Genomic DNA, 27074 nt, shown 5'->3' with positions numbered 1-27074 from the left:
TAGTAGTATGTCTATTACATAATATTAAATGTATAGATGAGCTACAAAGGAACATGGAAAAACAATGAAGACAGTAGTGGTATAAAAAGTTGGAAACGGGCTGGGGATTTAGCTCAGCGGCAAAAGCGCCTGCCTGGCAAGCGCAAGGTCGTGAGTTCGGTTCCCGGTACCAGAGAAAAAAACAAAAAAAAAAAAAAAGTTGGAATTAATTTTATTTATATTTAAAAAATGCCTTTCAAAAAACCGGGGGGAAAAAAGGCTAACTTTAAAAACTATGCCAGTCACAAAACTAAAAAAAAAACTAAAAGAGCCTCAGAGGTCATTAATAACTGGTTCTCAAGGTTCTCAAACAGTTGTGCACGTAAAACTTTTTCAAAAAAGAGAAGGTCTGCTTCAGACCTGCTGTAGATTACCATTACACCAGCAGTGGAGAATCAGCTCAAAAATAGGAAGTGACTGGAGAACATCAAATGAAATAGCCCCAAGTAGATAATCAGATGTGAATACTTTGCTATATTTTTTTATTTTGAGTCCTTTATGTACAGTTTGGTTCACAATAAGTCAATGTGCATTCTATGAGAAAATTATGTTCCTCTGACCAGGGACAGTTACTTGAATTGTTTTGAAAGAGAAATCTGGGGGCTGGGGATTTAGCTTAGCAGCATAGTGCCTGCCTGGCAAGCACAAGGTCATGAGTTCAATTCCCAGTACCAAAAAAAAAAACAAAACAAAAAAAAACAACAAAAAAAGAGAAATCTGACACATCCAAACAGAATTTATATCTGCTTTAACAAAGTTCTTCTCCTCTGCCCAACAATGGCCTGTCGCACAATAAAAGCTGATCTTTCAGCTTCAATTTCAAAAGAAAAAAGACATATGAAACAATCTCAACTGATTGATAGTAAATGTATAACATGAGAGTAACATAAACTTATGTTATTTTAAACCACCAATATTCTGAGGTTATGTTACTCCAAATGACTAGCAAATGCTAGAACAGATTGAAAGTAAGATATAAAAGCCAGCAACAATTTTACTTGGAAATATTACATAAATGAAGAATGTCTGTGTGTGCTTTAATAGAACATATGTTTAAGAAATAATTGCTTTCTTCAACTAAAAACAGACCTAAAGATACAGATATATACATAAGAACTCAATTACTCATTAAAATACAACTCTTCACAAGAAATTAAAACATTATATACTATAAACATGTGTTAATAAATTTTTAAAAATATAAAAACTACATCTGAATTCTATAAATATATATTTAAACATGAAAAAAATTAATCTCATTAAAATCAGTGTATTTCTCTAATGCTGTTATTATACATGAAAGGTATTACTGCCCTTTTTAATTTTTACTGGTAGCCATAGTTTAAGAGCTGTTATTATTATTAGTAATGTAAGCATCAGAGCAATGGGGATAAACTGTTATCCAACTGATAAACACAAACTAAAGCATCACTAGGATATCATGATAATTCAAAAAGTATCAAAAGTTAAGAGCAAATTTGATTGCCTTGGCCAGTAAAGCTTTATTAGTCAATGTTTTAATTATCATTATTTCATTATTTTAATAGTAAGAATTCTGAAATCTCTAGTATCACTACTTAGGTATACCTTATACGTCTCATCAGCTTCTTCTGGTTCTGGACTGGGGGGCAACGAGAGCTGAACGTCATGCAATGACCCACTTCCATCATGCTGTCGGAAGAAAAGAAATATAAGTGAATGCAGGCATTCACTCCCACCTGAATGCACCCCAGAGCAAAGGTTAGCATGGCAAAGAAGAAGAGGGCATTAAGACTGCATGTTTCCTTCTCAACTCTGCACTGGTGAAAAGAAATGCAGAAGAAGAGAGAAAGGCAGGGCAAGAAGAAAAGCTGCAGAGAAAACACACAGTATATGAGCAGGTAAAGGAGACAACTGAGTATTTCAGAGTTGGAATGTGTGAGAAATTTTTTAAAGAATTGTAACATTACCTCAGTCATCACATTACCTTTAGATGTATTGCAAATGACCATCAATTGAATCTGCTAGGATTTAGATGTGTTTCAAGTACAAAGTAGTCAGAAAAAACAACATTAAATCATTCAATATGGGTGATCACAAAAATCATTTGATTAAAAGTACCAAATACTTGAGATGACATATTGCATGCCTCTATTTCTATGAAGTATGGAAACAGGCAAATGAATGGTGCCAGGAATCAGAACGGCCCCTGACTCAGGGCAAGAAGGTTGCTGACTGGAAAGGAACGTTAGAGCAATAGGAGGAAGCAGGAAATGGTCTAAGTCTTGACAGCATAGAGGTTACATACCTATGAAACAGTCCAAGCTCCACAATTATGACTAGTGCACCTTAAACATTTTACTATTGGTATGTTAAACCTTAAAAGCAAAGGTGAAAATATTAAGTATTTTGTCCTTAAACTTGATAAAATAAGAAGATATATTAAGTTCTAAGCTTCGTTGAATTGGTTATAAATGAGAAACAGCCAGTGATTCAGATAAAGAACCTCAAGAAAGGTGGGCCAAAGTGAACTATGCCTGGAGCAATGAAGAGGGACTGGGCAGCCAACTAAGGCAGCATGACTGCAATACCCACCTCTGCAGAGCACAAACATCAGGCACACCTGCTCTCCATCTGGATAATGACCTGCACTGATACAGGCATGGTTTCAATAGGAGAGGTGAGCATTTAGGTAACTGTCTTCTTCATTTATTTCACTATGTTGCTGTTGGATCAGAATCTCTAGAAAGCTTAAGAGGTAATACTGAGTGTGAAGATTTAAGCATCTGCCAGTTTTCTAGTTGAACAAATTCCATTGTTTAGTGATGTTATTTAAAAAAAAAAAAAGACTGTGACTTGGGAGGGGAAGGAAGTATCCTAATGGACAGCAAATGGTCTTAGAATGTAATGTGTTGCTTTTTTTTTAATGTAATAGAAGAGCAAGAAAGGAAGGAGAGGGAGCACTTTATAAAATTCATTTCAATAAAATTTCACCTCTGTTATGAATGAACTGACAGAAATAAAGGGCCAGCCCCATATACAGGCAGGTTTAAAAAAAGAAGTGTAAATCTGACTTACTTCCAAATATCTAAGTATCTTCCTGCCAAATGCAAAGCAGGAACTCCACAGAATGGGAGAAAACACAAGCACAAGCTGTTTTACAACACAGGCAGGCATGGCTGTGGGTCATGTGCAGCAGGACTAGAAAAAGAAAACACCCTGATTCAGGGTGCAGCCAGCAGATCAGAAAATATCGGGCAAATAGCAAAGTATCAGGAACTCAAGAAAGCAACTCTACTTTCTAAGTTGTATGCAAACTCCTAGATTCATTCTAAACAGCCAAGGTAGCATATCAAAGGCTGTAAAATAAACCAAGAATCTAAAACCACCACCCAAGTCTCAAACTAGCCTCTAATATACACTCAGGATAGCCGGAAAATGAGATGACTTTGAAAACAAAACTGATGTTAAACTACAATGCAACCAGACTGTGAACCTAGTTTAAGCAAGCAAGAAAAAACCATACTCTCCATAGGATCAAAACAAAACCAAGAATCTCATTATACAATGTTTCAGGGCATAAAACATAATCCAAGATCACTTAGCATATAAACAAAGGGCAAACTCATTCAGATACCAATGCCAAAATGACACAGAATCAGCTGGCAAAGATTTTATTAATAGAGCTAGCATGAAAATTCTCCAAAAGCGAAGTTCATGTGAATTCTTGATGTGAATAGAAGAAAAAGTTTCATCAAAGAAAGAAGAATATATAAAGTGAGAAAAACTGGAAATTTTAGAACTGAAAAAACTCAATAAACAAACATTTTAAATGCACTCAAAGGGCTAACTATTAGCATTTGTGAGCTGGGTATGGTAGCACACACCTGTAATCCCAGCACTTGGGAGGCTGAGGTGAGAGGATCACTGTGAGTTCAAGAATAGTTTGTGCTACACAGTGTCGAGGCCAGCCTGAACTTTGGGATCAAGGTCTTGGCCTAGTACTGCCCTTCTGAACACTTCTACCACTGGCCAGCCTCCAAATTCCTGTACACAGAACTCTGGGAAGAGATTAGCTTGGCGAGTTTATTGTAAGATGTCTAAAGTTACTGTGTTCTTTAAAAAAAAAAAAAAAAAAAGTCTGAACTATGTAGTGAGATCCTGTCTCAAAAAGACCAAAAGTAGGAGATAGAGCTCAGCAGCACAAGTACCTGCCTGGCAAGCACAGGTCCTGAGTGTTTCAGGGCCAATACAAAAAAAAAAAAAAAAGACCAAAAGTAAACAAATACAAGTATTGGAAATGGCAGAGTGAACTTCAGACAAATCAACAGAAATTATCCTAACTGTACAATGAAGAGAAAAACATTGGTAGAAAACCATCCATTGATGAGAGAAAAAAAATCAGCATCCTATAGGGACAATTATAAAAAAGAGCTAACATTCAAATCAGGGAAGTGCCAAAGGAAGAGTGCCAGGCAGAGAGACTTGAAGAAACAATGGATGAATGGTAAAAAACAGGAGCCCTCAGTTGTGGGGCTCAGTTTAAAACAATTGAAAATACACAAAGTACACAAGAGCATTTAACTAGAAATCAATAAAAAGAAGACAATCTCCAAACTTCTGGATAGTAATTCACAAACTTCTAAATCATCCATAGGTCTAAAGAGAAAGTCATAAGGTAATGACAAATACACTCTTGGAAACTACTAAATACCTAGAAAAGCTACAAAAATGATAGACAATGTAGATGAAGACCACATCAGCACTGAAAGCAGGGATATCATTATAGATGTTATAGATTCTGAGAATAAAGAATGCAATAGTATTATAGATAGCTAAATTAGGTACAAATATAGTAGACAGGGCTGGGCCCTCGTGAGACAGTGCAAAAGACAAGAATCCATGAGGACTGTGGCTGGAGGCGCATTTGAAGATTAAAGTCATGCCAGGCACAGTGACGCACACCTGTAATCCCAGTTCCCGGGAGGCTGGGGCAGTAGGATCGCTGGAGACCAGCCTGGGCTACAAAATGAGCTCAAGGCTGGCCTGAACTACAGAGTGAGACCCTGCCTCAAAAAAAGATTAAAGTCACAACGGCTAGTTTGACATACTTCCCTAAGGGATGAATAAAGGCTTGGGATTATTGGTATCACCCTTTTGAGATTTCCCATTATTTCATTAGTGGTAGCCATCCTCTCCCACCTAAGACCAGGACTAAGATTAAGACTGCCAAGATTAAAGACAAGGCCAAAACTATAGATTATCAACCAAGGTTAATGATGTTACCCATGTACCCTTGGTACCACTGGATCAATATTACCTAAGCGACCATACTTGCAGTCTTATTGGTTGATTATACTTTTGACCCACATTGTATTCACCTCATGATTTTGCTCTATAAACCATCCTTTGAGAGGTGGGCTTGTTGGCAACCCGTTCGGAATCCCTCCTGTCTCCCAGGAGCTATTCCTATTCCCCATTCCTATTCTACAATAAATTTTCCTACTCTTAACTTCCATTGTTTCTTAGAATTCATTCTTTGACTTTGGGGAACACGAACTTGGCGTACTTGACATCTAGCATTTCCCCTGGATCAATAGTAGTATGACTCTATGTAAACAAATCTGACAATTTATACATGATGGAAAAATTCCTCAAAACCCACAAGCTCTCAACATACACCTTAGACTAAGTAGGTAGCCTATATGAAACTATGACTACTAATGAAGATGAATTTATAGTTTGAAATCTTTCTTAAATCTAAGACTTAGGCTGGGCATTGGAGCACACAGGAGGCTGTGCCACCCAAGCACTCTGGAGGCTGAGGCAGGAGAACTGCTGTGAGCTTGGGGCCAGCCTAGGTTACAAAGTGAGTTCAGGGCCAGGCTGAACTGCATAGTGAAACCCTGTCTCAAAAAGATAAAAAAATAAATAAAATAAAATAAAAAGAAGACCTAAATGGCAGAGGTTTTACTAATCCTTTAAAAAACTTAAAGGAATAATATCACTGCTTTAAATCTCTTGAAGAGAAATAAAATTAATTATACTCAAAAGCTATGTGCTTGCTTCAGCAGCACATATACAAAAAATAAATCAACTATTGTTCTGGTATCAAAGCAAAAATAGCTAATAATCAAAATCTTTCGGGGCTGGGAATGTAGCTCAGCGGCACAGCACCTGCCTGGCAAGCGCAAGGCCCTGAGTAAAATGCCAAAGAAAAAAAAAAAAAAAAAAAAAAAAAAAACAAAAAAAAAAAAAAAAAAAAGCCCCTTTAAAAAAAATCTTTCATGATCAAAGATAAAATGTTTAACAAAATACTGAGAATCAAATTTAACAATACATAAAAAGGAAACTATACCATGAACAAGTAGGGAGGATCACAGGGATGCAAAGCTGACTCAATAATCAAAATACAAAGTAATTCTCCACATCAAATAATTTAAAAGCTTATATAATCATCTCAACATCGTTGTGGCAAAACTCAATACTCATTTATGCTTATAAAAAACTTTAGCAAGGTAGAAATAAGAGAACTTGCTGAACATGATGAAGCCCACCTAAAAAATACTGCTACTAACCTCATTAATAGGAAAATGTTTTACCTCTGTAAAAAAAAAAAAAAAAAAAAGAGGGCAAATTAACAAAGTAAGGAATATGACTATCTCCATTCAGATGATGTAATTTTCCATATAGAATACCCCACAGTATCTACAATAAAACTACCAGAACTAATACATAATTTTTAAAAACTCATAAGATACTAAACAGTGTATATAAATCAGTAATTTTTAGGAGGCAGGCATGGTGGTGCACGCCTGTAATCCCAGCACTCAGGAGGCTGAGGCAAGAGGACTGCCACAAGTTTCAGGCCACTTTAGGCTACACAGTAAGTTCAAGGCCAGCCTGAACTACATAGCAAGATCTTGACTCAAAAAACTAAAATAATAATAATTGTTATTCTTTTAATGGCAAAGAACTAGAATTTTTTTTTAAATAACATTTATAAACCAAAATTCAAACAAACAGAACAGAAAAGTCAAGAAAAAAATCAAAATCCATATTTAAAAAAGAAATACTCAGGGGAAAATGTAAAAAAAATGTAGTTAAAAGTCTGTATATTAAAAAAGATACATATGTATGTGAAAGAAATCAGAAAGAAGGAAATGGAGAGATATCTCCTGCTTGTGAACAGACTCAATACTGATGAACTGAAAGATTCAATATTGTTACAGTATCAATCTCTTCCAAATTCAACTACAGATTCACAGTCTTGTTAATCAAAATCCCAGCAGAATATTTTTGGAAAAACAGAAAAGTTGCTTCTAACATTTACATGGAAAGGCCAAAGAACTAAAATAATGAAACCATTTTAAATACAAAATTGAAAGTCATACAGTAAGTTCACATTTTAAGACTAATTATATAAAGTCCTAGTAATTCAGACAATATGGTACTACCATAAGGGTAAACACAGATCAAAGAGACAGAAATAAACACAGATCAAAGAGACATCCAAAATCAGCCCAGCACATTTATAGTTAGAGACTTAAAAAAAAAACAACTGTAAAGGCAATTGAATAGAGAAAATACAGTCTTTTCAACAAACAGTGCTAGAAAAGTTCATACCAATGCAATAGAATGAACTTTACCCATCACTCATGGGTATACAGAAACTCTCAAAACTGATAGCAACCTAGATTCTAAACTAAAACTATAAATGTCTTGAAATTAACACAGATAATCCTTGTGCCCTTGGGTGGCTGAGTCAAGATTTCTCTGATGAGGGCCAGAGATATAGCTCAGCGGCATAGCACCTCGTTTGGCAAGCGCAAGGTCCTGAGTTAGATTCCCGGTACCAAACAAACAAATGATTTCTCTGATGTGCCAAAATATGTGATCATTAAACATATATAAATTATATATTATATAATTTATAATTTAATAATATAGCTTATAATATATATTTAATATTATAAATTATATGTAATATATCCTATTCTATATATTCTATTTATATTATATATATAAATTATATATATTAAAGTCCATATATATATTTGACTTTAAGAGCAGAACTCCTGCTCTTTAACAAAAGGAATTAATAGAAAATTGGAAACAGAAGTCATGGACTGGTAGAAAATATTTGTCAGTCAAGTAGCTACAGAGCATAGTGCCTAACTCATAAAAAGCATCTATGAAATTAATTTTAAAACAATAGCAACAACAAAAATAATGATATTGTGAAGGTCCAGGGTTTTTAACTGACTTCATTCACTTATATAACTAACTCCACTGGCTCACAAAAGTAAGAGCTGCCACCAAAATTAACCACGCCATTAAAAAATAGTTTCCAGGGAAAGTCTGGCCAGCTTCCCTCTTCATTACAGTCCACAAGTTAAAACTGGTTTTCACATTAAGTGGCTGCATTTGAAAGATTTTATAAATATCTACACAATAGCTTCAGTCTTAACTTGCCTCAGCAGACTAAAATGTTTACTATATGATCCTTTAAGGCAAAGTTGTCCAACCCAGGCTCTAGGCCATAAAGGAAATATCAACACATTCCTTTATGATATAAAGGAATTTATATCATATCAATACTGTTCACTGCTATCAAAGTACTAAGATTAGCCATCAGTTAAAAAGAAATGCCATGCCAGGTATGGTACCACACATATGTAATCCCACCTACTTGGGAGGCTGAAACCAGAGGATTTAAATTTGAAGGCAGTCTGGGCAACTTAGTGAGATCCTATCTCCAAATTTAGAAGTAAAATAATGCCAAAGGGATGGGGATGTAGCTCAGTGGTAGAGTGCTTACCTGGCACGTACAAGGTCCTAGGTTTAATCCCTAGTACCACCAAAAATAAAAGGCCTAATCATCAATCTACTATTTTGAAAACTACAAGAAAACACTATACAACACAAATATGTAAGATTGCCCCCAACAACTAAGAATTATTAATGTTTAACTTATTGCTATGCTGTGAATAAATGTTGCCTTATTTCTTTAAATAAAAGCCTAGCAATCTAGATTTAGGAGATCAAAGGGAAAAAGGCTTTTATTTATATCAAAGCCCAAGAGCTTTAAAGATTCTTGAATATAATCTCCAACTGAATTAATAAAGTCACCCTTACTCAAATAAACTGGACACAAACCAACGGTACTACTGTTCTATTAAACCTTGACTAAGATGAAAGTGTCCAGGCCAAAATAAGGACACATTTTTAGAAATGTTTCTTTTAGTATCAGATGGGGGAATATCCTAAAAAACAGGAAATAATCTCTATTAAAGAGTACTGAAGAAATAACTTCATGCATATAATTTTCATTCTTTACATTATTTATGCTAAGGTACTAATGTTAGGCAGAAAGTCAGACATTAACTTGACACAGTCTTTAGACAGGCAGCTGAGGGCTACTTCCCTCTCTCCTTCACTCTCTTAATCATTAGCTATAGATAAAATCCACACAAGCTTGTTATTTCTAACTTTAGCTCAAAACAGTGTAACCTTCTCTGAGCATACTGATATGGTCCAGGCCTCACACTAGGTCCTGTGAGACCATGATTGAGAGTTAGAAAAAACACTAAAGTCTCAAAACAAACTAAAAGGAAAACATTCACTTAGGGACTAAATAGGGACCTAGTAAATCATTACCACCCATTTTCCATATCAAAGAGTAATAACCTGAGAAGAAAGAAAGGACATTCCTGAAAGATTTGGTGAATAATCCAAGTGTTGCCCTGACTCTTGTGTGCTTATTCCCTTTTAGGCCTCCAATCCCACACCCCTTCTCATTTTACAATAAACTCTATCCATACCCTGTAAGACAGCTTCATGTCTTGTCTGAAATTTTTCATCAAAGACAAAGAATCAAGAATCAAAATGTGTTGTTGGTGCCTCAAAGTATTAGAAACAGGTTTCTCAGTGACCCTACTGTTTACTCACCAGCACTGGGCACTATTCTGAATGTTTTGTGTAAACATATTTAGTAAGTGCCATTTTTGAAGCAAAAAACGTTACAAAAAACACACCAACCCAACAAAACACAAACCAATTCATACTTGGACTGTCAAGTACTGTACTGTGGGTTGCTTTCCTGAATGTCAGCAGTTTCCATGGTTTCCAGTTAGGATTTGGAATGCTAGTAAGTTCATTAGCATTCTATTACAGATGGATAAACCATCTTCTCATATAAGGGCATTAGAAAACTACTGTTGGCAACCATCTAACACTTTTCTTTTTTGAGAAGATACAAAGGTAAATTCTTGTTCTAATATAACTCTTTCACACATTAAGTTGTCACAAACCAGACACCAAATTCCATCTTACCCAGGTAGTTCTTTTGTAAGTTTTCAAAAACTGAGACCTTCCTATGAGTTCCAGAGCAGCAGCGATGGACATGGGTATTTGAAATGATTACCAGAAATGTGACAGTGCTGACCAGGCCCTGCTGACAGTGTCACTGGTGATGTCACTAAGCTGCCTTGTGTCTCAGATCTGCTACAACACAATCACAAGAGGAAGCCTGGGAAAGGCAGCAGCCGGGAGGGCAGGGAGATTTTCTTCCTTTTTCTTCTCAAAAGGTTTTGTTTTAATTCAAAGCTATACTGATGAAATCCTGTCAAATGGCACATATTCCAGAATGTGAACTAAGAACAACTTAGTTTTTATGATTTACCTATGGGGTAATCTGTACATCTCTGAGTAATGTGGATATCCCTTCCTCTGAGTTTTTTCCACTTAAAAAATCTTACTTTTAATTTCTAACTTTTCCACATTATTTAAGAAAAAACTACTCCAGTCTTCAAGCTAATTTACTGTAGTATAAGAAACTTAGAATTGGTTCCATAGCTAGCAAATTTTCCTGAACATTTATTAAAATCTTTCAGCATCCCATTGTTTTTATTTTTTTTATTTTTATCTTTTTTCCCATTGTTTTTAAATTCTTGTTTAATACTTCAGCACACACTTCTGGGTTTCCTGTTCTCGCCCACTGGTATAGGTACCTATTTATGTCAGTACTTTATCCTACTCTAAAACATAATTTTCCCCCTTCTTTTGTCTTTTTCAACATACACAAAACTCACCCATTGGTGCTTCCATTTTAGAGTCATTTTGATGAATCCCAAAAATGAAACTGCTATGATTCTGGCTGAAACTTTTAGATCTGTAAATAGTTGTAGTATGAGAAAGTACTACAGATTTACACCATATACCTCAGACCTTTATGTTATACAATCTTTGTATAACATAATTTCTTACTACTGTAACACATCACTCATAACTAATATTTTTATGTCCCCCTAGATTATAAATTCTTTATTAATTTATTGGTATTAAGTATACTAATCAATAAATTAAATAATATTATAATATTTAGCATTCCTTTAGAAAAATCAACTTTTTCTACATAGTTTTTATAGGTTTCTTTCTGAAATATCACAAACATTACTCAGATTTGTTGGTGATTTGATGTTTTATTGATGTAGTGATATTTTCATTATTTATACTATTTTTAAAACTATTTATACTTTAAATACCATCTTTGAAACTTACTAGCCTTGACATCTTAATTGTACTTTTGTTTCTATAGTAGCACAAAATTTTGGGGGGTGATAAACAATAAGAAATATATTTTATGCCACAACAAAGTACACATGCACACATGTAAATATGCAGGGATGTATACATTCCCCAATGTGAGTATACATTGGTATACTCAAGTTCTGTGAAATAGTATTTATCCTTATTGCATGTGATGTCCTCCAATGGTTTTATACTGTTCTTCATTACCAAATTTACAGTCATAATGAACAAAACTAATCTCAGGATTCACAAATCAGTTTTAACATAAAGTTTTAATATACAAGATATAAGACAAAAATTATGTTCTCTTTCTTTTTATCTTCATTACTGCCACAATCCTTAGTACTCAACAAATAATAAAAGTACACTAAATGACAGAGAAACAATCACTAAATAAAAACTAAAGTAAATGGGATTTGCTTTTGAGACAGTGTCTTACTTTTTTCTTGTTGCTGAGACAAAATACCCAACACCAAAAGTTAAAGGGGGAAAAGTTTATTTAACCCAGAGTTTGTAGAGGTTTCAGTCCATAATTGGCTGGCTCCAAGGCAGGGCTGCAAGGCAGAGGGCCACTTCAGAAGAGGAACAGTTTATGGTGGCCAGAAGATAGCAAAGCAAAAGCAAGGGACAAACACAGCTTTTCTATCCCTGATATCTTATCCAAGCTACTTAGGGCACACAGCATTCACACCCTTAATCTGGTGCCCTTGATCCTAGCATTACACCACAAATCAATTCCAGCAGCACATACTCTAGATCCAGCCACCTCTGAAAAAGCCCCACCATTGACTGCATGGGGCTTTGGGTGTACATCTAGACACAAATCTTAACAGATAGCTGGCAAAATTTGTGAGCAATACCAGCAATTAAAAACTTTGACTTTCTTTGTACAACCTGTCTTGGTTACCTTCTCATTGCTGAGATGAAACACCCAACACCCAAAGTTAAAGGAGGGAGATTTCACTGCCCATCATTAGCTGGCTCCAAGGCAGGGTAGCATGGCAAAAGGGCATCACAGAGGAGAAATAGTCCATAGAAGGCAGAAGGCAGCAAAGTGGTGAAGTAGCAAAGAGTCAGCAGCCTTCTTTGTGTCCCTTATATCCCCCAGGCTGGGACACCATTAATCCCAGCATCGCACCCCTAGGTCCAGCCACTTCTGAAAAGCCCCATCTATGACCATATGAGACTTTGAGGGGACATCTAGATACAATGAATAACACTACCCAAAGCAATCTACAGGTGCACATAATCTCTATCAAAATACCAATGACAGTCTTCATAGAATTTAAAAAAAAAAAATCAATCTTAAAATGTGTATGAGCCAGGGATACAGCTCAGCATCAAAGCACCTGTCTGGCAAGCAATGGGCTGTGAATTCAATTCCCAGTATTGAAAATAAAAAGAAATTGTATGGAACCACAAAAAAACACTGAGTAGCCAAAGTGGCATTAAGCAGAAAGAACCAAGCAAAAACATTACACTATATAGTACTAAAATATATAAAAAAGCTATAGTCACCAAAACAGCATGGTACTGGCATAAAAATAGACACACAGACCAATGATACAAAATAGAACTTAGACATCAACATGCATCTTTATAGCTAACTGACTTTAAACACAAATGTTCAGAACATGCATTATAAACAGGTTTTTCAATAAACCATAATGGGAAAACTAGATATTTATATGCAAGAGAATGAAACTAGTCCCCTCTCACTAGTTATAAAAAATCAACTCTACATTAATTAAAGACTTAACTGCAAGACCTTAAACTATGAAAACCACCAAAGAAAACATAGGGAACATGCTTCTGCACATCAGAATAGGCAAGAAATTTTTAGAGAAGACCCCAAAATCACAGGACACAAAAGCAAAAATAGACACATGGGGTTACAACAAGCTAAATTCTTCTGTATAACAAACAACAAAGTGAACAACCTACAAAATAAGAGAAAATATTTGCAAATTATAAATATGACAAGAGGTTAATATCCAGAATACATATAAAAGGAACTACAAACTCAACAGTGAAATAACAAATAACCTCACTTAAAAATGGACAACAGACCTTAGGAGACAATTCTCAAAACATAAATGGCCAACAGGCATACGAAAGAATGCTCAGCATCACTGATCATCAAAGAACTGCAAATAAACCCATAGAGAGATAACACTTGACTCCATTCAAATGGCTATAATAAAAAAGATAAATGATAACATGTGCTGGCAAGGATATGGAGAAAAGGGAATCCTGAGCACACTGCTTAATTAGTAAGGCCATTATGGACAACAGTAAAGAGGTTCTGCAAAAATTACAAATAAGAAGTGCCACATGATCCAAAGGAAATGAGACAAACATGTCAAAGAGATACGTATGTTGAAGAGACATCTGCACTCCCATATTTATTACAGTACTATTCACAATAGCCAAGAAATAGAAAAAATCAAAGTGTTCATCAAAATGAATAGACAAGAGAAAATGTGGTACATATTCAGAATGGAATATTATTCAGCCACAAAAAAGAAATCATAGTAGGGATGGTGGTGCACATGTGGGAGAGAATAGGGCATGAGGAGAGGCTGACCAGTGCACACTAAGGTATGGATAGGTTGGATAGGTGAGCTTTTGCACACATTAGGGTCACTATAGATAATGACAAAGTACTGTATATTTCAAAAAGCTAGAAGAAAGGATTTTGAATGTGTTCACCTTAAAGAATTAAAAATGTGGAAATAGCTACGTTTAACTTGATTTAGAGATTATATAGTGCATATACATATCAAAACACCACCTGGCACTCCACAAAGATGCGTAATTTTAATGCTTCTATGTATCTGTTCAAATGAATTTAAATTGAGAGGGAAAAAGAAAAATAATAAAAACAAAGTTGCAGCCAAATGACTCTGAAAATAACGACATCACTGTAAGATCAAAGGCATTCAGGAAAGTCTGTGACAGACAGAGATCAAGCCAGCTCAGGGATCTTTACCCCGGCATTACCTCTGTGTAATCCCCTTGCCTCCAATGTGTGCTACCTCTCACCAACACAGTGGAGCAGCATTTCTGTGCCTACGCTGCAACAGTTTACAACTGCTACCCTGCCAGCCCAAGCTCTCCCTGGCTTGATCCAACAAAGCAGTTCCACATTGGGAGCTGCAGCTTAGAGAGATCCACACAGTAGGTAAGTGTGGAGCTCAGTTGAAACACCAGACAACCATGAGGCCCTCTGCAGAACAACCTCAAGTACCTGAACGGGGCCCACAGCCATGTGAGCTTAGAAGCAAACGCCTCTCCAATAGAACCTGCACACAGACCTCAGCCCTGGCCAATGACAGCACTACAGGCTCTATGAGATACACAAGAAAGGAGTCCAGGAAAGTGGTACCCAAATTTCTGACCCAGAGAAATGCTGACATAATAAATATGTGTTGTATGGAGCATGCCTATATAATCACTAACTTCCATGCTGCTATTGCTGTTCCTATTATTACTACTACTGTTAATATAAGACTGGAGCTGACATACAGTGGACCCTCGACTTACAAACTCAATTCATTTGCAAGGGCTGGTTGTAAGTCAAGACTATGTTTCCCATAAGAAATAATGGCAGTACCCATCATATGTTCCTAACCTCCCAAAGCACCCCTTAACTAACCTGTTCATAATAAAAAAGGGTTGTATAATATGTGTCATTTATCAGAAACACTAATAATTTTCCTAATATAGTCACCAAAAAGTTATGAACTGTGCCTCGTTTATCACAAACAACAATTTCATACTGTACTCACCATTCAGGTTGACATTTTGGGTTGCAGGAAGGGAGGATGAGATGGAGGTGGTGGTTGTTTGGAAGGAGAGTCCCCTTCCATAAGAACATCAGTGTTCTGGCTCTCTGGGGTCCTTTCTCTCCTTGGGAAAGCGTGTAGCCCACTAGGACCTGCTTCTGGCTCAGTAAGTCTCAATCTTTTCAGAACTAAAAACTGGTCTAAGATTGTCTGTTTCTGTCTTTTCTTTAACACTGTTCTTTCCAATTATGATTGCTTTCTTTACCTTCCCTTCCTTAGCTTCTTTTCTAGCTTTCCTAGGGCCATTAATTGATATATATATATATATTGCTTAGCATGTTATCTGACTTAATTCATGCAGTCTTCAAAACAACCCTGAGACAGGTGCTTATTATAAACTGTATTCTCTACCAGGAGTAAATGGAGTCATAATTTAAGTATTTGTCCAATATCACAGAAACAAGTAGGAAAACTGCTCTGAACCCAAATCTCTGCCTTGTATTGTCTCTTCTGGTTTCTCAAAATTATTTATTCCTATTAATTTTCATCATTTATATCTAAAGACTCAGCATCATTTCAATTATCCCACAACTGAAAATAACTCAAATTTTTATCAACAGGTAAATGGATAAAAGTAAAATTGTGATACATAAGTGTAACACGGAATGGTACCCATGAATTAAAAAGAATGAACTGTTGATACAAAACACAGATGAATGCCCAAGCCATTATGGTGAGTAAAAGAACCCAGAAAAAGTACACATTAGATGGTCCCATTTAAGTGCAACTGTAGGAAAGATAAAGCTTTATTAACAGAAAAGCAGTGGAAACCAGGGCTAGAACTGAGTGCAAAAGGAAATGGGAGAATGCTAGTAGGTACAGAAATATTCTGTCTTGATTATGGTGGTGATTATACAACAGCACAGAATTAAACTAAATGGTATACTTAAAATACTTGTTATTATCTGAATGTAAATCTATTGCAATAGTTAAGAAAAAAGTTAATTTCACCCCTTCACCTTCCTTACTGTTTTAGTTATTTTCTCATTGCTGAGATAAAATGCCTGACACCCGAAGTTAAAGGAGGAGAGGTTTATTTCAGCTCATAATTTACACAGCTTCTGTTCATAGCTCGCTCCAAGGCATGACAGAGGAGAAACAGCCCAGCATATGGCTAGCATGGTGTCTAGGAGACAGCAAGCAACAAGAGCAGCAGCAGCAGCAGCTGCCAACCTTTCCCTTTTATCCCATCCAGGCTACCAGCTTTTTTGGGTGGTGCGACCCAGAATTATGCTAATCTGATCAGTGAATTAATTTAGTACCAAACCTCCTTAATCCCAGTATCATGCACCCTAGATCTAGGCTTTGGGGGGACATCTAGATGCAAGCTGTAACACTTACCCTTACTGAACAAGCCATGAAGTGACATGTAGCTACGCAGGTCTCCATTCAAGTAAGGACAGCTCAGCAGGGGGTTTCAGAGTTAAGCAAGTAGAACAGCACTGTTCATGCAGGTGGATAGCTGACCATTTCCCGTTTGAAAAAAAGGGCTGGGGATATTCCATTACCAGAGTCAAGTGCAAAAGGAAAAACTGTGCATGAGTAAGGGTAGCCTGGAATGGGCTTTCTGAGTCCAAGTAAAGTGAAGTGGGTACTCAGACGTGTGTGGCCTCATGAGAGCTGCCAGAGCTCAAGCAGGAGAAGGAAGAAAAGCCAAGCTGGAGTCAGACCTGAGGAGAGTAAGGAGGTTGTGTCCACATGGAGAAGGGAACCAGTGTAAGTGTCAGAGCCAAAGTTGCTGACAGGGAAGCAGAGTCTGAGTACTATGAGGTAGGTGTATGGAGGACAAGCAGCCATGCAATGGGGATTCAGAATCTTAATGGGGGACTTCACAATAGCATCCAAAAAATTTAAATACTAAGGAATCAATCGAATAAAGGAAGTAAAAGATCTGTACATTGAAAATAATACTCTGAGAAAAGAGATAGAAGATGATTTCAGAAAATGGAAAGATATCCCTTGCTCATGGATAGGAAGAACCAACATTGTGAAAATGGCCATACTCCCAAAACTTATACAGATTTAATACAATCCCAATCAAAATACTATTAGCAAACATCACAGATCTAGAGAAAACATTCCTAAAATTCATTTGGAACCAGAAAAGATCGAGAATACCAAAAGCAATCTTGGCCAACAAAGGCAAGTCAGGAAGCATCACAATCCCTGACGTGAAATTATACTACAAAGCTATGGTGATAAAATCTACATGGTACTGGCAAATAAACAGACCTGAGGGATCAATGGAACAGATTAGAAGATACAGACACAGCTACAAACACATTCAGCCACCTTATCTTTGACAAACGAACCAAACATGTTCATTGGAAGAAAGAGTGCCTCTTTAATAAATGGTGCTGGAAAAACTGGCTCTCCACATGTCAAAAACTAAAACTAGACCCATGTCTATTACCATGCAGTAAATTATAGTCAAAATGGATTGAAGATCTAAATATTAAAACAGAAACACTAAATCAACTGTAAAAGAAAGTAGGTAGAAATCTTGAAGGCACAGGGTTAGGCAGAGAGTTCATGAACAAAAATCAAACTACATGGGAAATATTTCAAAGAATCAACAACTGGGATCTCAAAGTTGATGCGCATAAAAAGGAATCACCAACAGAATGAAAAGAAAACCCACAAACTGGGAAAAATTTTATCTAACTGTCCCTCAAAGGACTTCTATCTAGAACATATAAAGAATTAAAAGTAAATCAGGCCACCAAAATTCAAAGAGCCAATAAAATATTGGTATCTGAGATGAATACACACTTCTCAGATGAAGAAATACAAATGGCAAATATATGAAAAAATGTTCAACAGCATTGATCATCCAAGAAATGCAAATTAAAACAACACTGAGATTCCATCTCACCCCAGACAGAATGGCTACCATAAAAATATCTACCAATAACAGATGCTGAAGAAGCTACAGAGAAAAAGGAACCCTGCTCTATTGTTGGTGGGAGTGTAGACTGGCACAACCATTGTGGAAATCAGTGTGAAGATTCCTTAAAAAACTGGGATTACAGGTCTCATTCAAACCAGGTACTGCCCTTCTGGGTATCCTCCCTGAAGAATTAAAAACATCACACCATAGCAATATATGTGCATCCATATTTACAGCAGCACAATTTGTAAGAGCTAAATCTTGGAAACAACCCAGATGCCCATCAACGAAAGAATGGATAAAAAAGATGTTTTTTTTATATAATGGAGTACTACTCAGCCATAAAGAAGGATAAAATGGTGTTATTTTATAGGTAAATGGATGCAACTTGAGACCATACTCATAAGTGAAAAAGGTCAGACCTTCTATGTGTAAACATCGTATTGTCTCCCTAGTATAAGAAACTGAAAGAGTAAATAAAATCTGAAAAGTACAATAGATATTGTGAAAGGAAAAGAAATTTCTCAAAAGGAAAGAACAACTGGGATGAGGGGAAAAAAAGATATGTATATATACACAAGATAGCTAAGATAATTGTACTACTAATTTCTATTAGTTCACTGAAAAGAACCATTAGTGTTTACACTGTTTGATCCAGTAATCTGAGCACTTTGAAAATAACAATATACAATATACAATATAATAACTACTGTGAATTTTCTATCATTTTGTTTTGAAATTCTGTATCTTTTTATTGGTTTTTCATCTCTTTAAAATAAAATTTAAAAAAAAAAAGAATCTTAATGGATGAGAAGGGGACAATCAGATATTCATGGCCCAGCATGAACTACCCATGTCCACATGCGCTAAGGGTAAGCATGCAGGAAATGAGGAAACTGGTGCAGGAAATGGGTGAGAACAAGAGGACTGATCACAGACTGAACACGTTAATCAGAGCAGAAATCCATTTTCTTACTCTTAGAGAAGAGAACTGTATATGGTAAAGCACATGTGTATACACACTCAAATATAACAACACATACCTTGGGAGGGAGCAAGAGCATCTAACAGCACCAAGCACACCTAGTCCCCACATCTTGGCTTATAAATACTGTATCACTCTGCACGGAAAGGAACCCAGAACTTCTTGAGAAAATGCATGTTTCCACGTTGGAACAAACAAAATAATGAATAAGCCTGGATGTCCTGCACTGCCAAATACCACAGCACTGCTCAAAAAGAGAAAAACAAAAAAAACACAAAAACAAAAAACCCAGCACAGGTCATAAGGAAATAAAAGCCAATCTGAAAAGAGTGTTCAACAGCCAAATCTTGGACAACCTAACCATCACACTGAACCACATTAATATATTATAAATGACTGAATAAAATAAGAAATCACAAGTCCACATTAATATAAATAAATAACTACATAAATTGTTAACTTACATTGTTTTAAAATTCTTCCCTGTGAAATACTAATTATAAAGGGGTAAAAAGCAAATTAAGAGCCAAGACAGCTAACAGACAACATCTGTGATCAAAATTAATGTCACTATCGGGACAAACCAAAGCCACTGCCACCTGATGGGATATAACTGGAATAATGCAGCACTGGTACTATGACACTTCTGTCGAAGTTGCATAACCTGAGTCCAATCATGTGGCCATAGTGGACAAACTCACACTGGAAGCATTCTGCAGAAAAACTGGCCTAAAATATTAAACTGCTGAGGTGCTCAAACTGAAGACTGGGGAACTACTGCAGACAGGAAAACAAAGACATGACAACTAAATGCACATGACCCCAAAAGATCTTTTTGCTATAAGAATATTACTGAGACAAACAACAAAACCTGAATAGTCTCTGAGGACTATACAGTAGTATCAATACTAGCTGCCTGCTTTTGATGGCTATTGTAGCTACAGCAGGGATTATCTATGTTTGTAGGAAATACATCTAAGTATTTGGGGATAACACAGGCAACTTATAATCATGACCTTCAAGAGAAAGAGCTATTGAAACTTGAAAAAAGAACCTGAAATGTTTTTGTAAATGCTTCAAAAATGTAATAATAAAAAATAAAGGTTTGGGGCTGGGGATCTAGCTCAGCAGCACAGCACCTGCCTGGCAAGTGCAAAGTTGTGAGTTCAATTCCCGGTACTGGAAAAAAACAAAAAATAAAAAAATAAAAAATAATAATAAATTAAGGTTAGAGCTATAGCTCAGTGGTAGAGTGCTTGCCAGCACGTGGAAAGCTCTGGGTTCAATCCCCAGTACAATAAACAAACACAATTTTTCTTCATCTTATAAGGAGCATCCACAAAAATGATATAGGAGACATTATACTTAATGAACACTGAAAGCATTTATGTTACATTCAGGGGCAAGACAGAAGAATGTAACACTTTGCTCAAGCTCCTAGCCAAATGATAAAACAAGAAACAATACAAACACTGAAGAGGAAAAACATGGTGTCATTACTGCAGATGATATGCTTATTTATATTTAAAAACACCAAATTCCTACAGATAAATTTTAAAAATAATCACATTGAGATTGCTGGACACAAACTTTATAATAAACTAATGTTTGGTGGCTGGAGCAAGAGGACTGCTGTAAGTTCAAGGCCAGCCTGGGCTACACAGTGAGTTCAAATACGGGCTGAACTATGTACCAAGACCTTGTCTCAAAAAACACAAATATTTAATTCATTTCTAAAAACCAACAACAATACACTAGAAAATAGTATCATTTACAGCAGCAACGAAGACTTCAGGTACCAAAAATAACTATAACAAAACTGTGGGCACCCTGAGCATCCCAGTGCGCTGGGTCACAGGGCTGCTCAAGGAGCTGCACACCCGCCTGGTCTTGGCTGGTGGTCCTGTCCGCCCTGGGGGTGCCGGGAACAGGAAAATCCACACTTCTCAATACCATGTTTAGCCTGCGGTTTGCCACAGGGAGGAGCTGCAGTCCCTGGGGGGCCTTCATGCAGCTCATCACTGTGGCCGAAGGCTGCAGCCAGGACCTGGGCTGTGACCACATCCTGGCCATTGACTCTGGGACACTGATCAGAGGGGCCTTGGCCTCGGCAGGGGACAGGTTTGAGCTGGAGGCTTCCTTAGCCACTCTGCTCATGGGGCTGAGCAACATCACTGTGGTCAGTTTAGCTGAAACAAGCGACATTCTATCAGCAATTCCCCATGCATTTCTGAGGTTGGAAAATACAGGGCACATGCCCAACTGTCAGTTTGTGTACCAGAGCCTTCATGATGTGCCTGCCCCCAGCCCCAAGCCAAGAGAGAGGAGGCAGCTCCTGGATCCACCCGGCGACCTGAGCAGAGCTGCTGCGCAAATGAAAAAGCAGAGTGGTGGCTTCCAGACGCTGGCGGGCCTGACCTTCTGCGACCCCAAGAGGCAGCATGTCTGGCATGTTCCAGGCCTGTGGCATGGAGCCCCGCCCATGGCTGCTGTGAGTTTGGGGTGCAGTGAGGCCATTTTTGAATTGAAGAGATGCCTGCTAGAAAACATCAGGAATGGCTTGTCCAACCAAAACAAAAACATACAGCAGCTCATTGAGCTCATGTGGCGGTTGTGAGCAGGGCCTGCTGCTGCAGCCATTCTGGTAGGGTCTGGCGGGGCTGTGCCAGGCACCTGCGAGGTGGCCGGTACCTGCTGCTCACGAGAAGGCAGGCCAGTGAAAGACAGGGTGAGGGGGCTCCTAACAGTGTTAAAATGTAACCTCCAGACCAGCTCAGTGATGCCAGATAGCAGAGGTCCTGGGTGAGGTGACATGAGCAGTAACTTGATCTCTGTCTCTGAGCCCCAGCCCTCAGGACAGCTGCTCCTCCATTAGCCCCAGGAGCTAGGAGCAGTGTCTTTACTCACTGTCGGCCCCCAACAGCAGGGACCCCCAGTACAGGTTGGGGTGTCCTGAGGAAGCAGAGGTGCCCCCTGTAGACCAGCATTTGAGGCTTGGTCACATAATCCAGCTGGCAGTATGCAAGGCACTTCCCAGGCGCTGCATTTATGGACTGGTCTGTGAAGCCCTCCCTGATCCTTGCCCAGGAAGCGTTCATCAATCACCCTGTCATACCCTAGCACTTTGTCATACTTCTGCCTCAGCACTTCATGGCGCATTGTCACTCGTGTGTTTACTGTTCGCCCCAGACTGTGAGTCCTCGAGGGCAGTGACTGAACACCATTCATCTCTGTGTCCCCAGGGCCTGACACACTATAAGCGCTTAATAAATGTTTGTTGAATGAATGAAATCTCACGATTAAAAAAAAAAAAAACAACTGTGCACACCTTTTATGCAAAAAAGTATAAAACATTATTGAAAAAAATTAACTCAATCAATAGACCAATATACCATGTTCCTGGATACAAATTTAAAATTAAGAATGCTAATTCTGCCTGAAATTAATCTGTTGGTGCAATGCTACTCCCATCAAAATCTCAAGTTTTTCGTAAGACTCAACAAGATGATTCCAACATTTTATGGAAAAACAAAGATCTAAGAACAGTTAAGACACTGCTGAAGAAGAGTATGAAAGGGAACCATGACAGTATAATACTAAGTGTGATGGTTAATCCTGACTGTCAACCTAATTGGACTGAGAAGTATCTACGAAATTAATAAGGCACATTTCTGGGTGTGTTAATGAAGGTCTTTCCAGAGATAAGTAGCATGTGGGACAGCAAACTGGTAGAATGTGGGAATCACTATCTAAGAGGATGGGGCCCAGATAGAACAAAAGCAGAAAAAACACCTGCTAGCACATGCCTCCACCCCCACACACTGCTTTCTGGCTGCCACGAAGTGAGCAGCTCTCCCTCAGCACACCTATCCACCACGATGCTTCTGTTCACCACAGGCCTAAAAGCAACAAGGCCAAGTAATCACAGACTGAAATACCAAATTGTGAGCCAAAATGAACCTCTCTCTAGGTTTTCTGTCATAGCATCAAAACGATAACTAACACACTAAGCGATGGTCAGATGGTATTTGTTTGAAACAGCACAGCAATATATATAAAAGACATTTGGTTTTTTAAATAGTGAGTACTATATGTCAGAGGATAAAGAAGAGGCTCTTCAGTATTTTTAATCCTGAGGTATTTGAGATTCTACTGTAAAGTTCAAAAGGAAATGAGCGGTGGGGGGGTGTCCTGGGGTTGAACCCAGGGCTTTTACACTGAGCTATATCACTAGCTCTTTTTTTTACAACTTATTAGTATCAGAGAAATGAAAATTAAAACCACAACCAAATAGCACTACCTTCACGATGAAAATTAAGAAGCTGGATAATATGACATTTGTACATAGGTATGGAACAACTATTCGAAATAAAAAACATGAATAACTCTGAAGGTTTGGTATTTATAGAATGTTTCCATGCCTTGTAAGAAACTGCAATCCTAATTAGATACCCAAAGGAACTTTCATATATGTGTGCCAGGGAAATGTTCACAGAAACAATATTTGTCAGAGGGGGAAAAACAGAAAAGCTGGGAAAAAAACCAAAAGCAAAATAAACATCAAGAGTAAAATGAACAAAGATAGTATGATTTGTTCACAGATCAGAACAAGGAGAATGAAAAGGTATGAAATAGAGCAAATATAAACACATCCAAACCTTAAAGAAAATGTTAAAAGAAGTAACAAAGATCTTACAGTATAACTTTATGTATATAAAGTTCAAAAAGAGGCAAAACTCATATTTGTATACATAAAAAGTTCAGAGAAAAAACTCTAGCTTCTAAAAAGGTAAGGAACACAATTAGGAATGCATGCATGGGGACCTTATTAATCATTTCTTCTCTAGGGTGGTGAGTACAAAGCTATTTCACATTAGTTACCATACTGGACCCTTATATTGCATATACTGTACACCCTTTTTATGTGTATTTCACATATTTCTTCCTGGAACAATGGGAAGAATGTAAGCACACAGAAATATGCGTACCCTGCCTTTTCAGTGGTCCTCGGCCACTGGATGGCAATCATTCAGCGTCGCCCCTCTCAGTGCACCCCGCCAGGATGCTGCTGCTTTCAACACCCTGTTCATGGCCACCACAATGAACCTGGGCATCCAGGTGTGCACACAGTACACCCACACATGCACAGTGAGGAGACTCACACGAGAGCAAAAGTTATGGGTTTCATTCTCAACACCGGAAAGGGAAAAATAAAAGAAAAAGTTATGTATCCCACTTGACAATGCATAAACATTATTATAAATTCCTTTATTTTTAGCCCCAAAACAAGCATCCTGAAGAAGACAGGGCATGAATCACAAGGATTAAATATTTTATTATCCAAATAAAGTGTCAGAAAGAAGTTAATGTTTTTTCCATTACTACATCTTGGATTCTTCACTTGCTACCTCAAGGCCAAAACAGGTGCTTAATATGATAATATGATAAAAGCCAACATGGAAGATAATACGAAGAAATGAGAGGGGAAGAGTGGATGGGAAAGCTCTTTTGTATTATCTACAGATGCTGAATGTCAACAGATCTTATAGCTGACTCAGTACTTCCAAGCATAGATGCATATCCAACAAATATGCATAAATATACGGACAAAAGACATGTACAATGTTGTAGCAGCACTATTCATAACAACCAAAGAATAGAGACCTCTCCAAATGTCTGTCAATGGTAGAAGAAATTAAATATGGAATATTTAAATAATGGAACACTCTACAGCAACGAGCATGAATCCAAAACAGGATAATAAATATAATGTTGAGTAAAAATCTGATATAAAATAATATAGTTATTTGATTTAATTTCATTTCAAAGTTCAAATATAGGCAAATTTATCTGTTTTCAGAAACCAAGTGGTCAACACTAGAAAAATAAGGAATAATCAGGATGAACTTCTGTTCTTTTCATGTTCTGCTTCTGGCTGACCGCACAGATATGTGTTTTTAGTCTATGAAAACTCACTAAAACAAACACTCTTCCATGTACATTAGGCTGAAGTTTTTCAAACAGGAGATAGGGAATTAGAATAATGAACTAACACACCATTAAAAATTATTTTTTTCATTGTACCTCTATGTTCTTTAGAGTTCAGCATTAAAAATCCTATTAAAATGCCATAAATTAGGTAATATAATCAAAGGTCAGATATACTGTTTATAATTTTTAAAATTTTGTATGTAGGGAGAACTTTGTTCAAGTGAACTCACATAAAGAACTCGTTCATAAAACAAAGCTTCCAAGACAAGGGTTTGGCCGAGGAGACATGTAGTGATGGTAAGGAGCATGCTGGGGGTAACCTCCAGTACCCTTCTCTCTGTTTCCTTCCAGGTTTCACCTAAAGCACCACTGTGTACTGTAAAACTTAGAATCGATGAGATTGGGGTAACAGAATCCTAGCTGTTATCACTAACTAGCGTGTTGAGCTTTATCTTAATTATGGGAATTAAATGGAAATCTGCACAAGGAATAAAGATATTCCCAGACTTCTGCCTGTATTTTATGCAAATAATTAGAGGTTTCTTCTGTGAAGAAAACACAGCCACCGCAGAGAAAAATCCTTCACTTAGTAGGTGCTGTGAGCCCACTGACATTTATCCATCACCATAAATTGAAGCCAGCCAGTTGATTACCTGTGTACAGAGTCCTGTTCAACTTTTACTTCCTCACTCTTAAGTATTAAAAAACAAGAAAATATGTATTTAAAAGAAGGTTCCAAAAAAAGAGACAAAAATGATTTTAAAAGCTCCTCTAGAAAAAGATGTCGAAATCTGATTTATTAATAAAACACAATAGAAAAACGAACTGTCTACTTAATAGAATTTCTGTAGAAAACAATAATTGGATGATACAAACAGTAGAATAGTTACTGGAAAGTGAATTTATGATTGCCAAGATAAATATTTAAATAAAAATAAAGAGCTGGAATATACAGTTCAGGAAAGATATCAGAAAACATAAACCCAAACAAAAGGAAACTCAGAAAGAGAAAACAAACTGAGATTCAATCAGAAGTTCTAGTTTCTTATTACTCGAAATTCCAAAAAGATATTACCGAAAATGGGGGAAAGAAAAGTACCACAGAAGTAATAAAGTTCCACATGACATTTATCTTCAAATAGCTCACCAAATTTTGAACAGGAAATAGAAAACAAACAATCCCAACATTCAAGCAGGAAGACATCACTCAAAAACTGAAGAATACCAGAATAAAAAAAATTTAAAACCTCCAGACAGATTAAGAACAGGCAGAATACAGATCCAGATCTCCAGACAGATTAAGAACAGGCAGAATAAAACCTCCAGACAGATTAAGAACAGGCAGAATACAGATCTCAGATCCAGAATACAACGTACAATAGGGTCAAAATGGAGTAGACTTCTCAACAGCTAAGCAGGATCCTAGAAAAGCAATGCTTTCAAATTTGTAAAGGAAAATTCACTTCACTCCCAGCCAAACTACCCCATACAAGTCAAACCACTAGTATCTGTCACACTCAAGAGGAAAACAAAGAGACTTTTGGAACTTCAAATACGAGTGGTGTATTCCATTTTCTCCAGTCCTTGTAGTCTCTAATATTTTTAAAATATGTCAGTAGCTGTGTTGCTTGCAGATCCATAAGCACATGAAATCTATTATACACAGCTATTAAAAACTGTATAAATTAGTAGCACTTTTGCCTAGGAAAAAAATAGTGTTTCAAATATATCATGTGTAGGCCTTTACAGT

At 37.1% G+C, this 27074-nt stretch overlaps 1 protein-coding gene and 1 long non-coding RNA gene across 3 annotated transcripts in view; one reads left to right on the top strand and one right to left on the bottom strand.

The window, feature by feature from the left end:
* Ccser2 (coiled-coil serine-rich protein 2) overlaps positions 1 to 27074 on the bottom strand; it is a gene marked incomplete in the record, with an annotated part of 160295 nt that overhangs the window by 33936 nt on the left and 99285 nt on the right. For both annotated transcript variants that reach the window (XM_005407889.2, XM_013506323.1), the window contains 1 exon segment: positions 1627 to 1710. In XM_005407889.2, coding sequence (XP_005407946.1) covers positions 1627 to 1710 — 84 coding nt within the window.
* The window catches only part of LOC106146979, a 30002-nt gene continuing 13020 nt past the window's right edge, over positions 10093 to 27074 (top strand). Inside the window, exons 1-2 of the long non-coding RNA XR_001231668.1 lie at positions 10093 to 10281; positions 16019 to 16131. This is a non-coding gene — a long non-coding RNA (uncharacterized LOC106146979). The remainder of the gene's footprint in view (positions 10282 to 16018; positions 16132 to 27074) is intronic.

The sequence above is a fragment of the Chinchilla lanigera genome, unplaced genomic scaffold (genome assembly GCF_000276665.1).
Source record: "Chinchilla lanigera isolate Chin_1 unplaced genomic scaffold, ChiLan1.0 scaffold00109, whole genome shotgun sequence".
NCBI classification, from domain to species: domain Eukaryota; kingdom Metazoa; phylum Chordata; class Mammalia; order Rodentia; family Chinchillidae; genus Chinchilla; species Chinchilla lanigera.
This window is presented reverse-complemented; position numbering and strand designations above follow the sequence as displayed.